The sequence below is a fragment of the Ciona intestinalis genome, unplaced genomic scaffold (genome assembly GCF_000224145.3).
Source record: "Ciona intestinalis unplaced genomic scaffold, KH HT000034.2, whole genome shotgun sequence".
Lineage (NCBI taxonomy): Eukaryota > Metazoa > Chordata > Ascidiacea > Phlebobranchia > Cionidae > Ciona > Ciona intestinalis.
In genome coordinates this window covers 236,778-260,457 of record NW_004190356.2, presented here as the reverse complement: position 1 = coordinate 260,457, position 23,680 = coordinate 236,778, and the positions used below count along the sequence as shown (strand labels likewise).

At 35.1% G+C, this 23,680-nt stretch overlaps 5 protein-coding genes across 6 annotated transcripts in view; all 5 read left to right on the top strand.

Annotated features, from left to right (window-relative positions):
• Positions 1 to 315: 315 nt before the first annotated feature.
• Positions 316 to 5,402, top strand: LOC108950168 (low-density lipoprotein receptor-related protein 2-like). The gene is made up of 2 exons (XM_018815106.2): positions 316 to 865; positions 1,749 to 5,402. The coding sequence occupies exons 1-2, from the start codon at positions 772 to 774 to the stop codon at positions 4,787 to 4,789; spliced, it is 3,135 nt and encodes a 1,044-aa protein (XP_018670651.1). The 5' UTR covers positions 316 to 771; the 3' UTR covers positions 4,790 to 5,402.
• A 1,060-nt stretch (positions 5,403 to 6,462) lies between these two features.
• On the top strand, positions 6,463 to 10,879 carry LOC100178168 (ubiquinone/menaquinone biosynthesis C-methyltransferase UbiE-like). 2 transcript variants are annotated; one of them, XM_026837897.1, is made up of 6 exons: positions 6,463 to 7,046; positions 7,413 to 7,552; positions 7,834 to 7,967; positions 8,651 to 8,762; positions 9,225 to 9,345; positions 10,308 to 10,879. In XM_026837897.1, exons 2-6 carry the CDS (start codon positions 7,431 to 7,433, stop codon positions 10,545 to 10,547), a joined length of 729 nt encoding a protein of 242 aa, XP_026693698.1. In that variant the 5' UTR covers positions 6,463 to 7,046; positions 7,413 to 7,430; the 3' UTR covers positions 10,548 to 10,879. The 2 variants fall into 2 exon arrangements, with proteins under 2 accessions (XP_026693698.1, XP_002121559.1); XM_002121523.4 differs by lacking the exon at positions 6,463 to 7,046 and having other exon boundaries at positions 7,164 to 7,552.
• Positions 10,879 to 13,528, top strand: LOC113474038 (methyltransferase-like protein 27). Its single transcript, XM_026837899.1, has 5 exons — positions 10,879 to 11,022; positions 11,877 to 12,010; positions 12,297 to 12,408; positions 12,684 to 12,804; positions 12,988 to 13,528. The coding sequence occupies exons 1-5, from the start codon at positions 10,901 to 10,903 to the stop codon at positions 13,225 to 13,227; spliced, it is 729 nt and encodes a 242-aa protein (XP_026693700.1). The 5' UTR covers positions 10,879 to 10,900; the 3' UTR covers positions 13,228 to 13,528.
• A 1,395-nt stretch (positions 13,529 to 14,923) lies between these two features.
• Positions 14,924 to 18,451, top strand: LOC100183637 (cytochrome P450 2C3-like). Its single transcript, XM_002121776.4, has 9 exons — positions 14,924 to 15,287; positions 16,004 to 16,149; positions 16,432 to 16,534; positions 16,595 to 16,704; positions 16,901 to 17,022; positions 17,377 to 17,498; positions 17,550 to 17,694; positions 17,751 to 17,914; positions 17,982 to 18,451. The coding sequence occupies exons 1-9, from the start codon at positions 14,988 to 14,990 to the stop codon at positions 18,309 to 18,311; spliced, it is 1,542 nt and encodes a 513-aa protein (XP_002121812.1). The 5' UTR covers positions 14,924 to 14,987; the 3' UTR covers positions 18,312 to 18,451.
• A 1,416-nt stretch (positions 18,452 to 19,867) lies between these two features.
• Positions 19,868 to 23,680, top strand: part of LOC100181287 (transmembrane protein 198) — an 8,407-nt gene continuing 4,594 nt past the window's right edge. The window contains exons 1-3 of the mRNA XM_018815126.2: positions 19,868 to 20,002; positions 20,402 to 20,524; positions 21,227 to 21,334. Of these exons, the coding sequence (XP_018670671.2) occupies positions 19,879 to 20,002; positions 20,402 to 20,524; positions 21,227 to 21,334 (355 nt within the window). The 5' untranslated portion in view covers positions 19,868 to 19,878. The remainder of the gene's footprint in view (positions 20,003 to 20,401; positions 20,525 to 21,226; positions 21,335 to 23,680) is intronic.

Genomic DNA, 23,680 nt, shown 5'->3' with positions numbered 1-23,680 from the left:
TTGGTAAACAATCCCTTCAAATTTACATCACTTAAAAGATCTCTGTATAACTTTAACAATAACAACAGGCATCGCATCTCTCACGCACTTTGTTGAACCGTGGGAACACGGTCGAATAAGATGTACACTTTTTTCGTCCATCATTAAATAAGTACGAATAAAATATTTTTTTTAAAGGGCACGTCATATAGTAGGGTGCGAAAAAATGCGACACCCATTCATTCTATTTTCCTCCCTCATTTGGTAGTGAACAAAAAAGCATTTCACAGACCGGTAATTAGTTGTTTAAAACACGACCAGCATATTTGGATATTATATGCTATAACGGTGTCCCATCTTCCCCATCCTAATATGTGTTTGATTTTTTTAGTTTACAAATTTAACATTTGTACACGGATATATACACAGAGTAATAGAGTTAGCCTGTTTAAAAGAATTTCAAAGTAGCAATACCCCAAGTTTCATTTTTGACAACTCGTGCGTGTTAGGTGCACAATAAGTTTATGAAATGCCACGTACGCACGAGTAGCTGTTTTATTTTCTAGGTAGAAAGCAAACAATCTAAGTCATAAACAGACGGAAGTATGAGCTTAAACGGTTTAAGTTAAAGACGTGATAAATATATTTTCTAAAATAAGATTAGGTAACACGAGGGCTTAAATATATAAGTCTGGTACTTTTATAAACAACTTGTTATGTTTAACAATATAGAGAGACAGATTGATCTTATTTTAGAAAATAGCAATGCGCTTTGACGTGTTTTTATTATAAATGTTTGTGTTTGTTGCAGAGAGCTATATTGCTTTAAATATGAACAATATTTTGATAGTTTGCTGCACAATTCTGTTTTGCGTTGCAATTAAAGGTAAATTATGTATTTGATGTATTTGAAAACCAATGGTAAACATTTTTGACAAATGTTCGGGAGTCATGTTTTGTACAGTAGGGTGGGGGAAGACGGGACACCTTTTACCTCTATTTTCTCGCCCCATTTAGTAGTAAACAAAGAACATTCAAAGAATTATAAAACTATATGCCCACGACAGTACTATGGGGAAAGACGGGACACCATTTGGCACATAATATTCAAATATTCCGATCGTGTTTTAAACAATCAACAACCATCTTTGCGAGTCGTGAGAATATGGTTTATAATTCTTTGAAAGTTCTTTGTTTAATACCAAATAAGACGAGAACCTGCTATTTGTGCAATTCAATTTTGTGGTTAAACATTGTAAATTATAAATTAAACCTCCACAAATGTAAACTTGTGCAGTTTACATTATTCACTTCACCACGGTCGAGGTCGAGGCAACTATAATAAACAATGCAACCTTCAAAATGGCATACTTAATACATTCAATACATAGTGTGGGAAATGTTTTCAATACTGGTCATTCGTTACGTAACACGCAGACTTATTACTTTTCTGTTACGTCATAAAGTTCTGTAAATTTAACAAGCAACACCGCGCGTGCAGCTTTAATTTGTCTGACGCTGACAACTTCTACTTGTAGATATTTTTCGCAGAAATATGCGGTGTTTCGTGAGGTGATACTTTACCCTATACACATAATAAACGGAGGGGTAAAATAGATACCGTTGCATCTTGCACATAAGTTCAAATAGTTTCTAATCGTATTTTAACATTTAACTGCGCCATTTTTTTTCGTTGTGATCATCATGACGTACCTGAAATAATGACTTTACGAATGCTTATAATAGTAAAACATTTTCCTTCGTTCCAGCACAAGATAAATATGAATGCGATTGCCAAAAGAACGGAGGTGTGTGCATGAGAGCGGGGCTAATGATGCAAGGTTACTATGATGACTATTCAGAGTGCGATGGATTTAACGACTGTGGAGATTGGTCAGACGAGAAGGACTGCGAATGGATTTGTGGGGCAAATGATTACGTGTGTGACTGTTACTCCAATGGAAATTGTGACTTGACTGGAATATATTACTTTTGGCCTTGCTACGACCGAAGCTACAAATGCGATACTGATAATGATTGTGGGGATTGGAGCGACGAAAAAGATTGTAATTATCAGTGTGGTTCGAACGAGCTTGCGTGTGATTGTTTTAAGAACAACTCTACATGTGATAGCTTATATATAGGAGACTTGGAAAGCATCTCGACTTGCTATTCTAAAGAGCAGCAATGTAAAAACATGGGAAAATGTTCAGATTTTAGTGACAACAAGAACTGTACTTGCGAAGCAAACCAACTAAAATGTGGTTGCATACTTAAACCGGATAACTGCACGTCGGCTTTAGGTTGTATTGATATACATGAAGTTCTAAATGGTTTAACAGACTGCGCCGATTATTCTGACGAAGCTTGTGATATCCACGACGTTACTTTAATGAGTTTAACATCTAAGTTCCATGCTACAGATCGCGATACGTTGACAGGATCCGTTTACCAATGTGAGGATTACGAGTCTTATAACAGATTTAAAGAACTTAATCAGATTGCTGTAAATTCGTCAAGAAATTGTCATTTTTTGGAGATTTTTTCTGGAGAAAATTTCACTCGTATTGGTAAGCAGTGGTGGTGTGCGTCAAACGACCACTGGAAGAACGGTGTGGCTAAATGTAAGAATAAGGAGTTTGTGTTATTTTCACACCTTTGCAACCTAAACCCAGATTGTACAGACGAAAGTGACGAAATGTTTGACGTACCAGGGTTTAAATGCAGAGCAAAAAGCGAATACTTTCAGCCCAAGCAATCGTGTGTTCTTCCCCAAGTTAATCTTTTCAACAACAATTCGTACTGTGAAGATGGCTCAGATAATTGCTTTGTTGATGGAAAGTTGAAATGCTTTCGTTGTTTGGACGGAAGGTTAATGATTTCAGCCAAGCAAGTTTGCGATGGTGTGATAGATTGCTACGATTTGTCCGATGAATGTTTGTGCCAGGACCAAAGTGTATGCGATAACGTTTTGGGCAAGTCTCGGCAGAGCTGTCTACCAAACGAGATGATTTGCAATGGTGTTTGCATGGAAATAGATAACGTCATTTGTAACAAAATGGTGGATTGCAACGACACGTTTAACAACATGTACTGTATGTTAATGATGCACAGAGATGAGGAGATATATGAATACAAATTCTGCCCCCAAGATGCGGAAGAATCGGCGTTCGTCACGGCAAGCGTTTGTGACGGATTACCAGAATGCTTCGACCGCAGCGACGAGTGTAATGTAGGTTGCCCGAGTGAGACTCACTTTTGCCTCAGCTCCTTGGATTGCCACACAAAGTTGGTTAACGCTGAATCTAGCCTTCGTATCGAATCTTACTGCGATGGACGACCGTTTATAAGTCCTGGTTGCGAACCTGGGTTTGATGAAAAGAACTGCACAGGTCGATTTTACTGTAAAAACACGAGCTCTCTAGTTTGGAGCGTGGAGCAAGTAAAAGTTTGCGATGGAGTCCTTGACTGTGTTGATGGTTCAGACGAAGTGGTGGAATTATGCAAAAATACTCGATTCTACTGCCTTAACAAGCAACCTCTTTCTGTGGACAAAAGTCGAGTTGAAAATGGATTTAAAGACTGTAGCGATGGTAGCGATGAATGCCCAGTGAATACTACAAGAGCTACTGTTTTCTCTACACCGTTTGAAATGATTGGCACAGTCTTTATAAGAATCCTAATGTGGATCATGGGCATCCTATCTCTAATTGGGAATGGTTTGGTTTTTCTTTTTACAGTTATAGAGATGGTAAGAAAAAAGAACGAACCTTTAAAAACATCTTTTCTTTGGTTTGTTATAAACCTTTCGCTATCAGATTTCTTGATGGGCGTTTACTTGGTGGCAATATCGAGTAAAGGAGCCGAGTACTCGGGTAGATATTGCTACCATGATGCTGAATGGCGAAGCAGCAATCTTTGTTCAGGTCTCGGTTCACTAACTATCATTTCATCTGAAGTTTCGGCCCTTACTATGGCCGTGATGGCTACGTTCAGATTAATTTCCGTTTATAAACCATTTAAGATGGCAAACGTCAAACGTGTAGCGTATATGGCTCCTACATTTACAATATGGGCGGTGGGGATACTTCTAGGAACGATTCCACTGATTCAAACTTCATCTGGTTATTTTGTTTCATCAATCTGGTTCCCAAATTACTTTTCATCGAAAGATATCATCACGAAAGACAAGTTTATGTTTCTTTGTAAATCAATTTCCACATATAACACTAACATATCATCACCTGCTTTGAATTGGGACCAAGCCAAACGCAAAATGTCTGAAACATTTCAAGAGCTTGAGATTAAAGCTGAGTTTGGTTACTACGGCGAAACAAGCGTTTGTATGCCCAAGGTATTTGTAACAGTTGGTGAGGCGGTTTGGGAGTACTCAGCTTTTTTGATAAGTCTCAACTTTTGCCTCTTCTTGTACGTGGTTGCTGTCTACATTGGCGTATTTAAACGAAGCACTAAAATGAAAAACAATGCTCAAACAAGCAACAAACTACAAAAGACTATATCCCTTCTTATCCTCACCAACTTTTGCTGTTGGATTCCTATCTGTATCATGGCTTTTCTTAGCTTATCTGGCGTCAAACTTGACCGAATCGTGTACGTCATCAGCGCTGGAGTGCTGCTTCCTATAAACAGCGTCATCAACCCGATTATTTATTCAGACATTGGCAGAATTGCGGTCAAGAAATTCATAAAGAACTTTAGGAAACCTGTTGTTGTGTCCACGCCACGTATGGAAAACGTCATACCTCCATCGCCCAATACCAACCGGATAACAACTATAACATCATTGTAATTTTGCATGAAACCTAATACTTTAGCATTTTAACTTTAAATGTAATAGCAGTAGTGTTATGTAGCACTCCTTCACTATAGTAGTGTGGGGAAAGATGGGACACCTTTAGCACATAATATCCAAACATCCTTATCGTGTTTCAAAGTAACTACAGTCTATATGGGAGTCGTAAGGATATATGTTTTTATTAACTTTTAAAATTTCTTTGTTTACTACCAAATGAAACGAGGAAATAGAATAAAAAGGTTTCCTATCTTCCCCACCTTCACTGTAGATAGACTGGTGTTTTATAAACCAAAGAAATGGACATAACATACTGTATAGCAATATTCGAATTTTGATGCCGTTAGGTAAAAAGCATGCACTAAACCCAACGTAAATTACCAACCCTAATATAGTGTGATGGGGGGGAGGGGGGATACTGGACATAATGTCCAAATATCCCAATCGTGTTTAAACAATTAACAGCCGCCTGAAACGAGAAAATAGAATGAAAAAAAACCCACCCTACTATAAAGGCGATCTACGCCTGTATTACCTATAGTCTTTTTTAAACCCTTTATCGTAATTTGTATCTAACATACCATGGCCTACTCAATACACGGCCTAGGAATACACCGAAACTGCTCAGAAAATAAGAGGCCTATTGACGCGAATAATGCCCATTATAATACATTGTTACGTCACGTAATTTTAATGTTCGACGCATTACATCATTAACTTCAGCACAGTTGGTGTGGTACTATATATTACTTGGCAGAAAGCTCAACAAGAGCCACTTGTTTGCCATGGGCTTTCAACATACGTAACAAATGTAAGTCGCCACCAGCGGCGTGGTTCGATAAGTAAACAAATCAGAAGATTCGGGGGGCTATCAGAGATGAGGCTCCCGTGCTCGCATACAACCCAAGCTACCTTTGCACGAGATGGGGTTTAGACAGCACCCGTGACGCCATCACGGCTGTTCATCATAAAACGACTGGTCTTCAAACCCGAGAACCATTCCTTAGATTCTATCGAATCTATCCATTCCCTTAACCGCGTTGTTATTTGCCTTTCGGGCTTATTTTCGGTGTGATTGCAAATACGGTAAAGCACACATGACTAATGGGCGCTGTAAGGCAGGACTAATGCTTATTGGTGGGAGTCTGCTCTATAGTTTAACATTGTACGTTTTTTTGTGGCTTAGAGTTGTCTTAAAAGTTTGTTTAAATATATAAAACTTTTAGTACTATTACTGGTTCATCTGCACTTTATGTGTTAACCTGATAGGCATAACATAAATTATTTTATATTCTTTGGATAGATAGCGAAGGCTTTAATTATCAATGCAACGAATAGAAGAGAATTAGCATCAAAACGACAATCGTTATACATACGTTGCAAAGAAAAACTACTTAAATAAATAAATCAGATAAAAGGATGTAATTAGCGTAAAAGTATAGGTATGGACACGATTTGAATGTTACCAAAACTAATATGAGACAAAATCAAACTGTGCAATATATTTCATCCCATTTTATTTGACTACGATGATGGGTTGGTGATTCAAACTCGCAAACTACAAACCTTTTGCAGCTTTACTATAATTCAGCGAGCATTTAAAATCGGTATTTTACTGTTATGCTTTTTCTAGCCGTTGAAATAATGTTGTATAATTGTTCAACGTCGAATAAATTTATTACTTTAAAACAGTAACAACATTTGCCGAACATTTTGTTGGACCATGAGAATACTGCGGAACAACATACTTTAGCATTTGTGTTTTTTTATCTCTCATTAAATGAGTGACCGTAAAATATCTCTAAGAAGGCCCGGCTTTGGCGAATCCCATCTCCCCTACCCTACTATACAAGATTGTGCATTGTTTAGATATAATTAAAAACGTGTTTTAAAGCATTTATTGATAAGGTTACATGATTTAGTTCAGGGGCCGAAAACAATCTTGGTTAAGAAAGCCATAAACGCGACATTTGGAATTGTTTTTTTCATGACAACTTGTAATAGACTTGCGGAAATCAACAAGTTAGAGCAACGTAAATAACGGCTAGTGTTCCTAGTGCCATAATTACAAAATGATATATTGTTTTGGAAGTTTGTTACAAATGGTTTGTTACGTTACTGAAAATAACACAACAAATTGCATTTGTAACAAATGTGCTTTATAAAATTCAATTGGATTAGTCTGCACGCCAGATAAACGAGTCAACTTTGATATTGGTTAGGGACCTCTACTTTAATTGGTTGGTAATATTAGGTAAGCTCTTTTTTAGATTGATTGTTTTATGGTATTACATAACTAGTTAAAAAATTACTATTGCAGAGTCAACAATGTGTCTTATGTACTCAAGTTGGCAGTGGTGTACCTTATTTAGACCTCGCCAGCCACAGTATAGGCCTACTATATATATTGCCTATATAATACAGCTGTTTGCATTTGTATGCACAAAGCGCCATACGGAAAAAAGTGATGTGTTTGCCACTTGTTGGTAAAGCGCATTATACCCTATGATTACGACCATAAATCTGGATGTTCTAATATACGATATTGAACAAAAAGTAATAAATCGAGATTTTGATTTCCAAAGTGTTTCAAATATAAAACTGAATTGTAAATTGTCAGTGCCAAACAAAGCTAGTTATGTCAAATGAAGCAGAGTATAAGATGCCATCCGACCCAGCTCAACTTCAAGCATTCACAAGAATCGATACTTATGTAAAACCATATGATATGAATGAAACACAAAAGTTTTACAATTCTTGGTGAGTTTAAAAATACTTTATAGTAGGGACCGGGAAGATGGGACAATCATTCTGTTTTCTCGTCCAAATAAAAAGAACATTCAAAGATTTATAAACCGTATTTTCACGACTCCTGTAGACCGTTGTAATTTGTTTAAAATACGATCAGAATATTATGTGCTACAGGTGTCCCGTCTTTTCCCACCATATTATATACCAATAAAGAATGATCTCAGTTGTGTATTTGGTAGAACTATGCACTAATAACGTTGGTGTAACCATGAAAATGATTTTTTTTATAGGGCAAAGACCTATGATGATGATTATAAAGCAATTCCTTATCATGCCCATTCGATGTTGGTGAACTCGCTGTCAAGTCTAATTAGCGAAGAACAAAGAAAAAGTGAAAATTTTCACATATTGGACCTTGCGTCAGGTATTCAGGACGAAGCAGAGTTAATGATTTGTACAATAATGTATCAATATTGACTTATGATAGACGATAACCATTGGTGGAAACTTTTTGCAATTGCATTGGGATTGGGGCATACAAGTAAATAGAATTTAGTTCAGATGTAACTTTACCCAAAACTTATACCTTTTACGCTGCTGGAAGACTTGTGGGTCAATAATACTCTTAGATAAAATTCCTTTCGTAAAAAATGTTCTTATTGGACACGTTATAGTGGCTATATATCTACCGATTAAACAACGTTCTGTTTGATCAGACACGTTATGTGGCTTATATAAGACATAAAGCCTTATATGGCCCAATTTAAATCACAGCGTATATAAGATTCACTAAACTAACCATAGCATTAGTATTTGTTGATTTTTAAACCTAGTGGCGTCTACCCCTTCCTATAGGTTGTCAGTGGTCGTTTGCTTCTCCGCAAACTTATCTGCTTTAAAAGTATTATTTCCGTCCCACGGGGTGCCCCCAAACCCTTCTGACTAGAAAACTAGCAGGGAGAGCCGGTTTAGTCGCCGACAAACCGATAAACCATTTATACTTGATTCATAACTTCAGATAGTAGCCCAATGTGGAGCTTCTTAAATGTTCGCATTAAAATTCATAAAAAGGTTACTTATAAATGTTTTGCGGATTTTTATATAAAGGTACTGGAAATTGTGGTGTCACTTTGAGAGAACATGGTTTCAGCTGCACTATTGATGGTATTGAAGCTAATGAAGCAATGAATGTTCAGGCTGTGCAGAAAAACATATACAGGTTGTTGTTTATTGTTGTCAGTTAAAACATTAGATGTTGTACCATATTTTTTACAAATCAAATAAAACAAATTTCTGTGGTAAAGTGAAATATCTGTAATCTCCACTTATAATTGGTATACAACTTTTAGGTAAGTGAAATCTTTTTGGTAATTTATATAAACAAGCAAGCACCTATGTATTTTTACAGCGTTGTAGAACTAAGCTATATTTACAAGCCGTTTATTGTGTATTGTGCATGTTAGCGCTCCTGCCTCTAACTAAGAGGTGGTGGGTTGAATGCTCGTCGCTTCCACCACTGTGGGCGTATGTGTCCTTGGGCAAGTAACTAATAAGCTGGCACGAGGTGTATGAAACAGAACCGTTGTTTTCCGGCCACGCGAGGAGAAAGAAGTTGCATTTATTTATATAGGAGAATACGAAGTGATGATTACAATGGTCTAAATTGATTCATTATTATTAGAAATCTAACAGTTCACATTGTAACACCTGATACACGAATACCAGCAGAAGATTGTAGCTATGATGCCATTATCTCTACTGGGGGGTTTTCTCGTACACATATTCAAGCTGAGTGTATCAAGGTAGGTAATTCTCGTTGGCATAAAGTATCGAAAAACAGAAGGGTTGCAAAAACAAGTAACCAGACAAACATTTGTAGGTGAGCAAATTATGTTTTGGGTTCAGAACCCTAACATCGCAGCATTCTACGCTTTTCGCGTTTCCACCAACGGTAAATATAGTTGCAAGATGGGCATAGTTAAATGTACATTTAGTACTGTGGGGGTAGATGGGACATCTTTAGCACATAATACCCAAATATCGTGATCGTGTTTTAAACAATTGACAACGTTCTATGGGAGTCGTGAGGATACGGTTCATAATTCTTTGACTGTTCTTTGTTTACTACCAAATGGAGAGAGAAAATAGATGAAAAGTAATCTCATTTTTCCCCACCCTACTATATAACATTAACATTGTTCTAGCGTTCCTTATTTACGACACCCATTAATCATTTCATTACCGTCTTCCCGTCCTTTTGGCTCATATTTCAGAGTCGGCGTGGCAGTGCGGATATGTCCCGCAACGATTCTCACAAACGCAATAGCTTTAATTCTCAACTAATTTTTGAGCCTCCCATTCCCGCTATAAATTATGACGTTTTTCCCTTTCGTTTATTTTAAACTAATAAAGAAATAGTCACGGACCCAACTTTTATTCGAACCGGTTTGCGTTCCGAAGTAGTCGTGACCTCTAGTTCACGATTATTATTCTAAGTGACAAAATAACATTCGCCGACATATCGTGCAGTTGCTGCTGCTGACTGTTGGGCAGCGTCGCGTATTAAACAATTCAGAACTTCGTGAGCTTTTGAGTTAGGCTATTCAGACAGAGTACAACAGGTTAATGTTACGGCCCATTAGTAAATTATTAATATGACTGAAATGTCAATACTTGCTTTGCGTTATATATACCACCTTTATATGTTAGCTGTATCGTCCTTTTTAAGCACAGTTATAATGCATATAAGTAACATGTTATCCAGGACGTGGTTCGAATTCTGAAGGTCGGTGGCCTCTTTTGGTTCAGTGTACGAAACACTAGTCTTGCTTGTGACTACAACAAATCGGTTGAGGCTGTTTTGGCTGAATTACAATCAACAGGCAGCATAGAAGTTATTCTGAAAAATAAATTCGATTATTATAGCTACAATGTTGAGCAACAGGATTCAACAGAAAAGGTCGCAGTTCCTGGCTTGGAACGCTGCATTAGAAAGTTAAAATAACATTCAAAATTTCAAAATTATCAAATAAAAGAAAAAATCTTTTTTCTGAAATTCTAAATTATGCAACTATCTTTTATCTATTAGTTTTATTGTGATCAATCTCTAAACTTGTAACTGTAATGTAACTAAAAAAATGTAACTAATTATTTATACTAATTTCTATGTGGTTTACGATTGATATATACCGTGCAAATTTTAGCGCTTTATTGTATTTTACTCGTTCTTCTCTTTTAATCTAGTTCGAAAAGATGTAATTCAATGAAGACAATATTATGAATGGTGCTCTATCAGCCTATACTATGCAATAATAATAATATTGTTCATTTAACAGACTTTATTATTAAGTTGCCAGCATGTCTAACAATGTAGAATATAAGATGCCAACTGACCCCACAGAGCTGAAAGCATTTGAAAGAATCGATTCTTACGTCACTCCGAACGACATGAAAGAAACTCAAAGGTTCTATGATGATTGGTGAGTTGAATAAATGAATGTAACTTACTTTATCCCGGGTGGCCGAACAACGACAGCCGTTATATCACGGGTGTTCTCTTTCATACAAAAACAGGGTACTAGCTTACGAGTTACCAAGTATGTTACTTTGTGAGTGATTATTTTTTTGTTTTTTTTCTATGCATGGCTGATAATTTGGACAACCCATTAGTGATCACATATGCTTGGAGCATTTGCCGTTATGTTTCTTGCCCAGCAAGGACGCATCGCCTACAAGCGTCGTGCCTTGAACTCATTACCTCTGGGTTAACCTATGAACTGATATGCCATCTTATTACCACCACAATGATAATGTAGTTCGGGGTCATCGTAACCAAAATATACAGGATATATATAACCAAAAAAACGTATATGACAAAAAATCGTATATGACCAAAAATCGTATGTGACCAAAAATCGTATATGACCAAAAATCGTAATCAAAATGTACATGCTCGATGCTGCGACTTTTGTAAGCAGGTGTGTCCGTGGTAAGGACACTTAGCAGTTGTTACTGGCAGTAATATAGGTTGTCCAAAAGATTAGCCATACAGAAAAAACTGAATGCCATGAAAGAGGACGCCCGTGTCAGGTCATTGAAAGCATGATGTGGTATACTGTGTTCGTAAAGTTGCTTCATATATATATTAACTAAGTTAAAAAAATATCTATTAGTTATCATGACATAAAGTACTCACCTTTTATTGATTCTCGTATTTTCAGTGTTAAATTAAAGGTTACATTCATAGCTTTAAATACAACAAAGTATAGTTTATTTATGAGTTGTCATTGGTTTATTGACGAAAAAACGAATTTATTCTTGATTAACGCAACAGGGCGGACAAGTACGATGATGATCTTGACGTAGTTGAGTTCAAAGGAATCTCACAAGCAACTTCAACTCTGTTACGATTCATCAGTTTAGAAGAAAGGACAAGAAGTGACTTCAGTATTTTGGATCTAGCATCAGGTAATAGTACTGCGGGGGAAGATGGGACACCTTTCAGAACATAATATCTAAATATCCTGATCGTGTTTTAAACAACTACCAACGGTTTATGGGAGCCGTGAGGATACGGTTTTATAATTCTTTGAACGTTCTTTGTTTACTACTAAATGGAACGAAAAATAGAATGAAAAGGTGCCCCATCTTCACCCACCCTACTGTATAATATAAAATGCCGAAGTATGGTATACATTCTGATATATTATACCCATTTCATTGATTTGATCTAGTGTTCATATTTAAATTCAAGGCACTGGTAGATGTGGAAAAGCTTTAAGAGACTCTGGTTTTAAATGTATAATCGACGCACTTGAAGCCAACGAAGCAATGAATCAAAAAGCTTCTAAGAAAGGAATTTACAGGTAAGAACAACAACAGCTTTTGTACGAACAAGCTTATATATGTAAAATAGTAGAATGGGGTAAGGCGGGATTCTGGGTAAGACCCGACGTTTTTAACAATCTCTTTTTATTAGGCAATATGTGCTTATTGCTCAAATCAAATGTAACGACATTGTTATGCCTCAATTGCTGTGTTGCAAATACATCAATACCATCGTAGCTTAACAACAATACTGCCTTCTGTCACATTGTATATCATCACATTCAATTTAATTCGATTGTGTTTATTACGACAGAAACTTGACTGTTCATGTAGTAACTCCAACCACAAAGCTACCAATTGAGGATGAAAGTTATGACGTCATCGTCTGTACTGGTGGTTTCTCGCGAACACATATTCAGTCCGAATGTATAAAGGTAGAACCTAAATGCTAGGAGATTTCCCACTAACGAAATTACAGGGTTTAAACTAAAAATTTAGCAATCAGTGACATCTCGGTATTTAAATCTTTATATACGGGGCCTCTTTTCTAGAGTTTTTGTCACAATTTTTTTTTATACTTGTTTAGTGTTTTTTTAAAAAAGTTTTTATGTTGACAGGATGTTGTTCGAGTTTTAAAACCCGGGGGATTGTTTTGGTTTTGCGTGAGAAATACAAAGCAAGCAGAAAATTTCAACAAAGAAGTCGAAGATGTTTTGTCGCAGTTAACCGGTAGTGGAGAAGCAGAAATTATAATACGCCAAGAGTTTGGCTATTATGTATATAAAGCTGAAGTCAAAGATTCTTCCGAAACAGTTTCTATACCTGGATTAGAACGTTGTATTAGAAAACTCAAGTGAAATGCTAACCTTGTTACTGACTTCATAATTGTTATTCTATTTGCAGCTTACCACTCTTATAAGGCACGTAGTAACAATACAGGCATCTTTTGTTGTTGTTCTTTGCCATGAATGCTTTTAGACATGAATGCCTTCAAAAACTAATTTCGTGAATGCTTTCAAAAACTAATTTCTTTGCCATGAATGCTTTCAAAAACTAATTTCAGCATTTACTTTTTAATCTTTTAGAGTTTAATGAAAACGCTTAACCCCAAAGGTACCTAACCTTAATTAGCCAAAAACTAAACCGATGAAACCGAAAGGTGATTTATCACAATATGGTTTATACATCTAAGCTTAGTTAGAAACACTTCATAGAGTGCAAAAAAGTGCCAGCTTACGAGTTACCAAGTATGTTACTTTGAGGTAAATTCTCACAGGGTTGGAGCAATTGCCGTTAAGTGTCTTACCAAGGACACATACGCTCACAATGGTAGCAGCGTCGAGTCTTGAAGCCATTACCTCTGAGTTACAAGAAGACGCGCTAACCATTTGTTCTACCGCGCCGGACAATGATGGTTTACTATACTTTCTAATTATGTGGTTTAAAATCTTAAAACTTTTTCTACCATTTATGAATACATATAGTAGGATGGGGGAAGATAGGACACCTTTAACACAGAATATCTAAATATCCTGATTGTGTTTTAAACAATTAACAATGGTCTATGGGAGTCGTGAAGATACAGTTTTATAATTCTTTAAAAGTTCTTTGTTTACTACTAAATAGGACGAGAAAATAGAATAAAAAGGTGTCCCATCTTCCCCCGCCCTACTATATTATAATTTGATTTCAATCAAGAGATTAAAAAATAAACGTGAGATTACCAGTTGAGATAAGTGGAAATGATCATAGCAAAGAACAACAACAAGACCAACTGTTTATAGACAAGAGAGCCAAGCTCTAATGAGTAAACACGTATAAAACAAAATAGCATAATATAATTTAACCTTTTTAATACAACGGTCGACGTATCTTGATCAAAAACAAACCAGTAGTAACCAACAAAGCGGTTTTCGGTCGCCATTGGTAATTGTGGACTAGCAGGTAAAATGCTGTTACATGAATTATTTCATGAAGGCCTGTGATGTACGAGGATTAAATGATTATTTAAGAATATGTGTAAATATGCTTATTGTAGAAACAGTTGTCGTTAAGTTTTAAAAATATCCAAGTTTTTAAACTTGTAGAGACGGAATGTTGACCCCAACAATTACCGTTTTGACTAGCTTTCTAGCGCCACCGGTTCTTAAATATTGCCTTTCTTCTGTTTGTTTAAATTTGCGACCGCAGTGTCTCTAACCTGCGGTACCAGTTGCGCCTGTTCCTTGGCCGTAAGTAAAACCTGGTTGTCGGCAGTTACTACAGAGATTTGCGCTAATTACTACAGTAGGGAGATGTTCACGTACGGAAATATTACTTTTACTACTTCTAATCGAGCAAGTCATCCTGATGACATTTCGAACTATATGTCTAACGTTTCAAAGCTGACCGCGGTAAAACTTAAATAGAAACAGTTGATCGTGCAAAGGCAATAGCTTTATATAAATCTTATTAACAAAAACAGTTGAATCTGGAAACACCGGATTGAACTCAGCCTGGTCAGACCGAACAGCAGGTTCTGGAGTTCCGTTGAAGTATTAAATTACCAGTGCTGTACGTCTGGAATTCGTTTTTGAAAGTGCGAAATCACTTAAACTTGTGTTGTCTTCCAGACAATATGTTTGAAAGTTTTGGTTATTATTTTGGTGAATCGTTGACTTCGAATCATGTTATTTCCGGTTTAATCGGGGTTTTCACCATTGTTATGTGCGTGTATTATTACTGGTGGAAGTTTCCCCACCCACGGTACCCACCTGGGGTTAGAGGGGTTCCAATTTTTGGTGCTATCCCATTTTTTGGAAGGTACGTTCAAGAAACTTTGGCAAAGTGGTCACGTAGCAAGTATGGTCCAGTCATGTCTGCACGATTTGGACAAGATGACGCTGTTGTGTTGAACGATTTTGAATCAATACACGAGGTAATCGACCTAATGATTAACAACTTTTATAACTTTATTATTGACTGGTCTTGTATAGACCATGGTGTACTAGGATTTTCACTCAACAATTTTGGGAATCTGAATGTCGCTTTTTCAAAAATAGAGTGTTTTAAACGAAAAAAAATTGTAGATTTCATTTAGGCTTGATTATCTGTACAGCAATTATTAAAATTGAAGTTAGTTCTTCTTTAAGATAATACACAAATAATTATATATTGAACGCCGAAACTTGTTTCTCGCGCAATATATGCTAATATGCTAATACTTTACTAGCTTGAACTTGCCAAACGATTTAATATAAACGCCCCCGGCTTTATTAATGCAAGGCGTTAACATAAAAAAGTTTTTTAACAACCAATACTAAATGGAAATTTTGAGATTGATAATACTGTTGGGCAACATGGAATACGCTTGCAGGTATCATTCCGATCATGTGTTTAACAATTAACAACGCCGCTGTTTCAGAGCTGCGAGGATGCGGTTGTATAATTTTGTAAACAGGTTTTGCTTTAATTCAAAAGGGAAAAGAAAATAGTGACACGTACCATCTAACACCAGCCTATAGTATGCTTGTGCAAACATGTCCTTTCAATACTCAGCATTATACAAGATGGTGTTTGCTTTACATACCACAAGTTCATATTTCTACACAGTCCACTGATAGGAAGGTATCTGAACTTCGTTAATCTTTCCAGGCTTTGGTGAAAAACATTCAACATTTCAATTCACGACCAAGTTTTTACATCGTAGAGCAATTTACGCATGGTTATGGTTTTGGGTTTGCTGACGGCCACAACAAATACCTGGATGTTAGAAACTTTAGTTTGTCCGCTTTACGAGGGTAAGTAACATAGTAAAACTTAATGAAATTCAGCGGTGTATAATGTAGCTCAATATTTAACGAAGTTTTTTTAAAGCATATATTGGTACCAAGCCAGGCGCGACTAATGTTGTTGGCAGTTTTATTTGTGCGCAACACCTGCCCCCACAAAGCAAGAATGTTTAGGTCATACATTTCCGACGCTTAGGCACAGTTGTTTGTGCGCGATCCTAGCCCAGATCTTACTGGTTGTCTGAATTGTCGGCCATACATTTAAAAGATTAAGTATTCATGTACTTGTAGACTTGGAATTGGACGGCGAACGATGGAGACTCGAGTATCGGAGGTGGCTCAGGATCTCGTTAAAATTTTAGAAGATTTGGATCAAAAACCGACCGATCTAAAGGTTTGTTTTGCCTGCATCGGTTGCTGCATACTGATCTGGTTGTATAATGTTATGTTATAGATGATGCTGGGGGGAACCGTAGCAAACGTTCTCTGCAGCGTAGTTTTTGGAAAGACTTACGATCTAAGTGACCCTGAGTATCAATATGCAGTACAATGCAGTTTCGACTGGTAAGTTCTAGTTTGCAAATACCGTGACTGAACAGATATACCCTATCAATCAAAGTTCGAATACCGAAAACATTGCGGTTCACGCACCCGCATTATCGCGATGGGAGATCTTTTTTCAGCGAATTTCGATCATGAGTGATCTTCTAACATAGGTATTGTTTTTCTGCTTTCTTTGACTGTTTCCAATATCTTTTAGCTTTGGAGACCCAGAGAATTCAGAATATTTAAACTTCATGTTCTTCTACCCGAAGCTCAGATACATACAACCTTTTAAAAGAGCCCTGAAGAAGTTTATTGATGTTCATCTTGGATTGATAGGTTAAATAATATGCTATGTTTGAGTGGTGGAATATAGGCGCATGTCCACTCTAGCAGGGTAACACTGTGCAAATAGTTTGCTTGCATTCAATATTCAGTGTTGCTCCAATTGTCCGGCCCACTTGTGGTATAACTAATGGGTTTTCCAAACTCTAAGCCATACAAAAAAATAAAGCATAAAAACAAGAATTCAAGTTACACGTGGTAACTCATAAGCAAACACGAGGTAGGTGTCTAGGTGATATTATACCCGTGTTATAAAAACTCTATTGTCAAAGTATATTAGGATAATTTTAGAGCAATGGATCCATTTATTTAGTCGAGTTGTTATAGTAGGTTCCTATTTTATTCTAGCATTCAACCAAAAAGAAATTAATCTTCACAAGGAAAGATTGGATGTGAACGAACCTGGAGATTACATCGATGCTTTCCTTATTGAGATGAAGAAACACTCTCCTGAAAATTCATGGTTCCATGTAAGCTTATTTACCTCCATCAAATGATGTAGTTACAATTTGTTTTGTCAGGAGACACAGCTTCTACATTGTTTAGGTGACATGTTTATTGCTGGAACAGAAACCACTACAAACACAATACTCTGGGCTTTATTGGCGTTAATACACCATCCAGAGATACAAGAAAAGTTATATCAAGAACTACTTGATAACATTGGTAACTCCTACACTTAAACACTAAGTAGATTTCTAAACCTAAAATAAATTTCAAAGGTGAACAAGTTCTTCCAAGTACCGATCACAGAGACAAAATCCCGCTCTTCCGTGCATTTACTCAAGAGGTTTATAGATTCAAAACAATTGTACCCCTTGCCCTCCAACATCGAGCTAATAAAGACGTAGAGATTGGTGGATACGTCATACCTAAAGGAACAAAGGTTACTCTATATATCTATTTAATAAAACTAGTCCAGCTCTTGTTTTAAATACTTCTAATCCTTTCAGGTGTTTCCCAACCTCCATGCGGTTCACCACGATCCAAATATCTGGAAAAATCCGAGCGAGTTCAACATTTATCGTCACATCAGCAAAGACGGGAAATTTATTCCTTCGAAGAGAGTGGTTGCGTTCGGTATGGGAGCTCGGTCGTGCCTTGGGGAAAAGTTGGCGATCACAGAAGTCTTCCTCTTCCTTGCTAACATTATCAAAAGATTCGAAATCCTCCCTGATCCCGAGAGCAAAGAGCTTCCTATTCTCAAAGATGGAGTCAACAGTCTTCTATATGTTCCATACCGGTTTAAAGTTGTTGTAAAGCCGAGGATCATCAACGAATAACGGATTGACGTTATCGAACTCATCTGTAATCTTGTAAATGCTTTTCTTCGTGTAACTGTAAAAACATATTACTCTGGTCGGCGACATGCTATAATCCTATAACCATGATTCTTGTAAATACAACGAAACCCAATAATGTACTTATGGCGAATCGATTTGTTTTGTTGAATTCTATTATTGAAGTGTTCTGACACCATCGCAAATCCGCGTCGAATACAAAAATTACATAATCGAATGAAAAGGTACATTCTAACTTATAGCGAGGCTATTATGGAAACACTGACCTGCATTTTCTCCATCCCAACTGTGCTATCATGGACACAAACTGATGTTCAATTTACTTTTAAGGTACTCTAAATAACTATTTTCTAGTATATATATATTTCTAATAAACCGTTTGTTTAAAGTTTTTAATTAAAATTACTAAATAATTAAATTTTCCAAACGAGTGGTAAACTGTAAGCGTTAACCTACCACATAACTAAACTGGCCTAATAAACTTGAGTAGTTGGTGTAGTTTTTGAAAAAAATAGCTAAAACCTCCTAAAACCACTGTGCGCCTATCTTTTACAATGGAGACCAAGCGAAATGGGGACGGAGTTGGCGGTCACGTGAATAGAAAAAAGAATACATCACGATTTTGGGCAGTTGCGCGTTCTACTCTTTTTTATTTCTGTGATATATATACATGATATCCATGCTGGCAACATCGTGACGTCATTTTACAAGACGGTAATTTTTCTGACAGAATTCAGTTTTCTTAGTTTGATAAGAAATGAAAAATTTAAAACTGATAGCAGAAGGGTGCAGGTGGTACAACTTGTCTTATCGCCCGTAAGAAATGTTTCTTCCCGTGTAACTGATTCGTGACGACGTTATAAATATACCATAGTATAATATAAATGTATATGTATCAAAAATCTTAACTTTAAGCGTTAAGTAACACGATAATTAAAGTGTTAACAAATATAAGTCAAATTAATACAACATGTGATTTGACTGTAAAGACTGGCCCTTGTAATCCCGTTAAGTATTTAAACCAGCTAAAGTAATATAGTAATCTTATTGTCGTAACACATTGAGTTATTGAATTAGACTGTTTTAGTTATGCTTATCAGCTTATCCTATCAAAGTTAACGTAGTAAATGTATAATGTATTCAATCTATAAATTCTTACATTTATTTCACATTGGATGTGAGAGTAGGCTATGATTATCGTTTATGTCTGGGAGGCATTTTACTTTTTGTTTAAACTAACATGTGGAAAAGGTTTATGCTGTTTGTTGATTGAATTAATTGAGTGAATTTTTGAACTCTGTTACTTAGCCTTAAAAAGGATTTCGGTGCTAGTGAGGAATCCTCCCCCCCTTGCCTATAGAAAAAACGAGAGACTAAAAAAGGAAAAAAGAAAAGCACCAGGATTTCTTTTCAATTTAATAAATTTCCTTTGTTTTACTTTTTCTTGAAAATGTTAACCAAATTGATGCTATATACTACTTTAAGTTCATGTTTCTACTGTATATTTTCATTTAATATTACCTTGTACATTCTTGCAGTTGTGTTTAGAATGTCAAACTTATGGAACAATACAACACTTGTATGCAATGAATTAGTGACTACTGAATACAATGGAATCATATCAGCAATTTGCGCAGTGTTTTGTCTTTTTGGGTTGGTCTATACATTCTTTGGTAAGATGTGTAAAGCTCCTATAGTTAGTTATGCCTAAATGCTTCTTTATGGCTAACAATAACGCTAACAATTAACAAATTTCATTTTGTTTTACAATGTGACTTTCTATTTAACAATAGGGCGTAAGTTTATAAAGAGTTCTTTGTTCGGCTATATGGTGTAACATAAGCGTTGTCGCCCAGTTTTAAACAATGACAATTTTTAATTTTGATTAAATTTACCATTCCAACCAGAACACTCTGTGGTGAATTGTTATATGTTTAAAATTTGTTAAAAAAGATTTTTCCCGTGATACCACACTGGTTTGGCTTTTGTTGTATGTTTAAAATAGTGCTAAAAAAGTTTTCGGCCATGATACCAAACTCGTTTGGCTTTAAAACTGTTTTTGTCCGTTACAGGATATCGATGTTTTAAAGCCGTGATGTTTCTCAGTGGATTAATATTCGGCGGAACAACAGTTTTCCTCATGTGTCGAGAGGAAAGAATATTTCAGCAACAAGTTTCAATGGAAGTTGGGGCAGGTAGTTGTTCTTGGATTAATCCAATGTAATTTTAAACAAAACATTTAGTAGACCTATTGTATAGTATACTACTATAGGGTTCAGTTATCAAAATAGTATGTTTTAAAGTTAAAAATTAAGTTTTCACCTAACACCTCTGCCTGTTTTAAAATAGGTTCTGGTTTAATTTTAAAAGTCTTATTTGCATATTCTTAAATGAGAAATTAAAAACATTTTTTGTTGTAGTCATTTAGCATGAAAAATGAGAATACAAGCCTAGCTGTAGTAATGCTATTGCGTATTAATAGCTAAAGATTAGGATAGTGTTTGTGTTTAACTTTAGTATGGTATATATGTATGTGCAGTCTTCAATATTTTATATGCTTTAATCTATGTTACAGCGTAAACATAAACTGCTTTACTTTTTAAAATGCCACACCTTTAAACAATAGTTCTAATTGTCAAAACCTTACAGCAGTACTACATAGTATTTCAACATAATAAATAAATAATTAGCCTCGCATACAAAGACGTACAACTCAATAAACTGTCAACGACGTACATTTCTAATTACCAGCTTTTCTGTGTGAAAGAAATGCATTTAATATCTTTATTCTTTAAGATATATTTCAGCGAAAATTTTAAGTTGCTGCAATGTAAATCAATACATCATCTTGTCATTATATTGGCGCAATATGAATAATTCAAGTTCTAATTTTAAAGGTATCGCAGCTGGTATTGGCATTTTGTGTGGGTTTATCACCATGCTAATCAGATACGTTGGCCTCTTTCTTCAAGGATTTTTCTTGGGTACACTCTTAGCTATTGGAGGTAAATTGTGAAACATAATGTAAAAGTTTTTTTTACACAATTTTAAAATTTTAAGTTGCATTTTAATGTTTGTTGCATTTTACTGTGATTTAATTTTTACTGTGATGTAATTCTTAAGTTTTTCAACATGAATTGGATTTTTTTAAATTTTGTTTTGGACACTTATTATATATAAACACAAGGAAAAAATGTTAGAAAAAAAAACACAAGGAAAAAAAGACAAGGAAAAAATGTTTTTTTTTAATGTTATATTAAAATCAAATTCCCTGTAAAATAAGACAGTTATACTACCTTTTCAACATTTTAAATACCTTAGCTTTATTGAATGCAAGAAATTTTTCCTGTAAATTTTTAAATTTTAATGCATGTTTCACCTACACTACAGTCATAGTCCATACTAATGATAGGTAGGCGTAGGCTGTTCTTAGTTCTCACATGATTGTTATGAAACAACATGCATAATGCATGTGAAACACGAAACTTGCATTGTAAAGCTGTTGGTGGGAAAGTTTGTTGCATCACAAGTCGCATTGTTTTACTTCCTGGTTTATTGCCAGGCAAAAATATTTAAGTCGTAACTTCTGGTTGCATAAGATTTTATTTTATACAATTTGTAGAAGACACAAATGTTTTAGAAGATACTTTTGTTAATTATGTATATATATATATATATATAATATGTATATATGTAATGAGGTGTAAAATTTTTACAAGCTGCCAAAAGATTTACTTATCCTCACTTACCCCAAACAATTCTGTATTGCCCAAGAACTTAACCATTACAATTTTATTTTGTCTTTTTTTGCGGCTGTAATTAAATAAATACAAATGTTTTAACTTTGGAAGAAAGTTGACAGTTGGTTTTCATTTATTTAACTGCAGACGTAACCGTAATCAGATGAACATCCTTAACTGAGTATTTCGTTATATGTTAACCACGTGTACTTATGACACCCGATTTCCTTTTGTCAGTTAATTTATCATTTTATGATGTCATACACATCATTCATGTGCAACAATCATAAAACCTTTTGATTTTGACTTAACTTGTAGTATAATTTGCAAGTTTCATTTAAATCTATTATTTCATTGACCATTCTTATAACTGACAACTAACCACAAATAATAAATAAATATGGCAAGAATTTTTAGTTCAGACCAAACCTTACACCCTGGTTTTATAATGGATTAAAGTAGTCAGTCAAAATTTGTAAGCAGATTTTAGGATATATATATATATATATATTTTACAGAAATAAACTATCTTTTATGCAATATTGTCTATTTTCTAACCTTTTTGTATTGTATGAAGTATAGACCTATCTATCTATATATATATTTTTTCTAATTGACAAAACACAATGGTTATTTATATATAGAATATTTTTAAAAAAATTTAAAATTAACACTTATAGTAACAACCGTAACATTATTGTTATAATGTGCTATTTCTTAATCTGAAAAACCACTCCGTTTGCGCTTACAATGTTTTGTGTAAGGATTAAGGAGATTTATAACGAAACATATGTCCATGGTTACAAACAACCACATTCCCATATTAAAGTGTGAAGTGCATTAATAATAATATTGATGTATGAATTTTTCTCGTATTGTAGATTTTTTAGTCTTCAAAGTCTTTTACCAAAATTACTTGTAATAACTGTATATAATAGCTTTTATTTTTCTCAAAGATTACGGTAGCGAATATTTCAAAATGTATTAAGCGTAAAGACAGAATATGGCGACAAAACAACACTTGTTAAAATTCTTTACAATTAAAAACATATTTAAATTTAATTGAAAGAAAATATGTGTTGTGGCTACACCTTCGTCACCTTGTACATCTCTTTATTTAGGAAATATTTGTTTGTTATAATATAAATAATAAATATATATATAAGGGCCTGTATTAAATTTTCATTTTTTTACTAGTTTAAATATGCGTTCCATTTATAGCAAGTTTCAATCTTTTTATTTTATTTCAAACAATTTCAATCTTTGAGTCAATCCTCTAAACCTAATTCTCCTCACTGTTACGGTTGTGTCATTATGCACACTTTTGTTTCCAGAAGTTTAACTTGATAATAATTTAACATAAATGGCTCGTTTGTCTGCTAGGTTTAGAGACCACGTTCATTTTCTTCCAATTGAATGTAAATATGTTTTGAACTGTAAGCCTGTTTTAACAACTGTTGTTTTGTTGCTATACCCTGTCTTTGTGTTTAAAATATTTCTAAATCTTTGCAACCGCAATCAAAGAGAACAATAAAGTTATAAATTTTAACTAAGTAGGGTGAGGGAAGACGGGCCACCTTTGGCACATAATATCCAAATATCCTGATTGTG

Bases quoted from the DNA above. Each gene is read 5' to 3' on its own strand.
- LOC108950168 (XM_018815106.2), top strand. From the start codon at position 772: ATGTTTGTGTTTGTTGCAGAGAGCTATATTGCTTTAAATATGAACAAT. The intron at 866-1,748 runs GTAAATTATGTA...CCTTCGTTCCAG, and splicing joins GTTTTGCGTTGCAATTAAAG to CACAAGATAAATATGAATGC.
- LOC100178168 (XM_026837897.1), top strand. From the start codon at position 7,431: ATGTCAAATGAAGCAGAGTATAAGATGCCATCCGACCCAGCTCAACTT. The intron at 7,968-8,650 runs GTATTCAGGACG...TTTTATATAAAG, and splicing joins CATATTGGACCTTGCGTCAG to GTACTGGAAATTGTGGTGTC. The intron at 9,346-10,307 runs GTAGGTAATTCT...CATGTTATCCAG, and splicing joins TTCAAGCTGAGTGTATCAAG to GACGTGGTTCGAATTCTGAA.
- LOC113474038 (XM_026837899.1), top strand. From the start codon at position 10,901: ATGTCTAACAATGTAGAATATAAGATGCCAACTGACCCCACAGAGCTG. The intron at 12,011-12,296 runs GTAATAGTACTG...TTTAAATTCAAG, and splicing joins TATTTTGGATCTAGCATCAG to GCACTGGTAGATGTGGAAAA. The intron at 12,409-12,683 runs GTAAGAACAACA...TTATTACGACAG, and splicing joins TCTAAGAAAGGAATTTACAG to AAACTTGACTGTTCATGTAG.
- LOC100183637 (XM_002121776.4), top strand. From the start codon at position 14,988: ATGTTTGAAAGTTTTGGTTATTATTTTGGTGAATCGTTGACTTCGAAT. The intron at 15,288-16,003 runs GTAATCGACCTA...TAATCTTTCCAG, and splicing joins ATTTTGAATCAATACACGAG to GCTTTGGTGAAAAACATTCA. The intron at 16,535-16,594 runs GTTTGTTTTGCC...GTTATGTTATAG, and splicing joins AAAAACCGACCGATCTAAAG to ATGATGCTGGGGGGAACCGT.